Here is a 2893-nt window from a genome sequence, read left to right on the forward strand (position 1 = left end):
CAATAGGGAACTACAGCAGTGTCCACACTATAGAAAGAAAACTGACTGTGTTCTCTACTGCCACTAGCGGTCTAACACGGAACTACAGCAGTATTCCCACTATATAAACAAAACTGTATTCTCTACTGCCACTAGCGGCTTAACACGGAACTACAGCAGTGTCTCGACTATATGAAGATAAATAACTGTGTTCTCTATTGCCTCTGGCGGGGTAACCTTGAACTACAGCAGTGTCCCTACTATGTAAACATAACTGTTCTCTACTGCCACCAGTAGAGAACTAAACAAAACACGGTGCTATTCTCTAATACGGAACTACAGCAGCGTCCCCACTATATAAATAAAAGCTGACTGTACTCTCTACTGCCTCCAGCGGCCCAAAGTAGAACTACAGCAATATCTCCACAATCTAAACAAATGCTGAGGCTGCTCTCGGCTACCACCAGCGGCCTAACACGGAACTACATCAGTGTCCGCGCTATGTAGATGACTAATAGTGCTCATTACTCAGCGGTCAAAAGTGGAATTGCAGCGCTGTAATATTTTTTTTCGGGGAAGCACATTTCCCAGTCTTGCGTCCCCTGCAGTCCCACATCCTGCACAGTGCACACCACTTCATTCTCTTTCTAGAATATCCAAATTATTTGTCAAATGGTAACAACTTTTGTTCCCCAACCAACATGGCCGCCAATCCGTACCGTGACGTCATCACTGCCGGCGGGTGACAGGTGTCAGAGACGTCATAAGAAAGCGCCAGGGGTGCTACGGATGTACTGTCGGGCGGCTCCCGGTACTCCGGTTTTCGGGATGGGCCGCAGCCAGTGACTGGAGCTATGGAGGAGTCCGGCCGGCACAATGGCCTGGGGGAGCTGCTGGAGGAGTTCTCCCGGGCCCAGTTCCGGGCTAAGGACGTTGGACCGAAGGTGAGAGGTTCGGAACCGGGGCGGACACTTTGGGAGCGCGGGGCGAAGTTGCCATGGAAACGGTCTGTGTGAGGGAGAGTTTGCAACAGCGCCCCCACTCTGCCTACACAGTCACATGACATCCTGCTCCGCCACTCCTAAGCAAATGCCCTGCCTGGGGTGTGCGGCGGAGGACTACAAATCCCAGCATGGCTTACCTGGCAGGTCCTATTAGTGAATATATATCCCGGGGAAGAATAACAAATCCCAGCATGGCCCTGGCAGGTCCTATTAAAGGGGATATATACCGGGGAGGAACTACAAAACTCAGCATGACCTCCCTTGACACTTACAGGTCCAATAAAAGTGATATACACCAGGGAGGAACTACACATTTCAGCATGACCCACTCACAGGTCCTATTGGGGGGAATATATATGGGGTGGGACTACATGTGCCCCTCTGACAGGTCCTGTTAAGGGGGATATATACCTGAGAGTACCTACAAAATCCAGCATGGCCCCTGACAGCTCCAATAAAGGGATATGTACCAGGGAGGAACTACAAATCCCATCATGGCCTCCTGAAAGGTCATTAAAAGGGTATATATGCTGGGGATTAACTACAAATCTCAGCATGACCAGGTTCTGTTAGGGGGTAATATATACTGGGGTGGGAACACAAATCCCAGCATGGCCTCACTGACGGGTCCTATTAGAGACGATATGTATTGGGGTGGAGCTACAAATAACAGTATGGCCCCTGACAGGTCCTATCGGGAGAGGGGGGGGGGGGATATACCAAAAAGGAACTACAAATCCCAGCATGCACTTCTGACCGGTCCTATTAGAAAGTGTATAGTGAGGTGGAAGTGCAAATCTTGGTGAGCTTTGTGTATTTCTTCCTGATTTGTGCAGTAATCCAGTGTGAGACATGGAGCTTCCTGTAATAAAGACCGGTCACTGCTGCTCTCTCTCCTTATGCAGGGTGACTGGTCTGGTCTCCGCCCCCTCTTATAGTTTCCTGTAGTGGGCGTGGCCTGCTGGACCCCTCCCACAGCTCTGCTCCCAGCATTGGCAATGTACTTTAAGGTAATATCTCTGTTTGCAGAGATGTTGAGTGCACACAAAGCGGATTTCTATCATTTGTTCTGTTGAGGAATATGTTTCAATGGATGTTTCTGTGCCCGGAGCATTAAAGTGACATTAAACCCTCAGATTTTTCAAACATAAAACAATAGTGTAATGTGCGCCTTACTGTGATCGATGGTAGTTTCCCTTCTCTTTGCTGCTCTTCCTTTTAAATCTGTATCTTTTCTCATGCTGGGCAGAACTTCTGTTTTGCAGCAGACTGCCTTGTCTCTGGAATGGATACATGGTGTCTGTGTGCAGGTTCACAACCTGAGCCAGCACTACAGGAAGAGGCACTCAGCTGCAAAGGGAAGTTCTCCCCCAGCATGAGAAGCGATAAGGATTTAAAAGGAAGAGCAGCAAAGAGAAGGGAAACAACCATGGGGTGTTGAATGTCACTTTAAGCCGTGTTGATGACTGATGGAGGGCTGACTTGAGTACAGTTTGGGTGAGCAGTAGGAGAAGTGAGAGTCGGCGGTGGGAATTCTTCCCCTTTCTGCGTTTTGTATACTTTGGTTTTCTGAGTATTGTTGTTTCCTGGACTCAATCATTGCGGATGAAACCAGCCGCACCCCCTCTACAAGCTTCAGTCCCTTTCACAGAGCTGAGCCGCATCGGTTGTGTCACCAGGAAGCCACCTAAAGAGGAACTCCAACCAGAACGTTGGGTCACAAGCACTGCCTGCTATCTATTACCCTGCGTGGCCCCCAATGAGGAGACATCCCCTCGCTGCGTGTGTGGCCTTCAGGATGGGAAGGGGGCAATTTCAGCTGATGGGCTTTAGGCAAAAGAAGCTGAGAACTCTCCATTCTGTACAGGACAGAGCTCTATTTTTAATGCTCAAGTTTAAGTAGCTTTCCT

The 2893-nt window shown here is 49.2% G+C and overlaps 1 protein-coding gene across 5 annotated transcripts in view; it reads left to right on the top strand.

Annotated features, from left to right (window-relative positions):
- The first annotated feature begins 686 nt into the window (after positions 1-686).
- MTMR14 (myotubularin related protein 14) overlaps positions 687-2893 on the top strand; it is a 44776-nt gene continuing 42569 nt past the window's right edge. For all 5 annotated transcript variants that reach the window (XM_018557980.1, XM_018557982.1, XM_018557981.1 and 2 more), the window contains exon 1: positions 687-923. In XM_018557980.1, coding sequence (XP_018413482.1) covers positions 834-923 — 90 coding nt within the window. In that variant the 5' untranslated portion in view covers positions 687-833. The remainder of the gene's footprint in view (positions 924-2893) is intronic.

This window comes from Nanorana parkeri, unplaced genomic scaffold (genome assembly GCF_000935625.1).
Source record: "Nanorana parkeri isolate BGI_ZX_2015 unplaced genomic scaffold, ASM93562v1 scaffold314, whole genome shotgun sequence".
Taxonomy (NCBI): Eukaryota; Metazoa; Chordata; class Amphibia; order Anura; family Dicroglossidae; genus Nanorana; species Nanorana parkeri.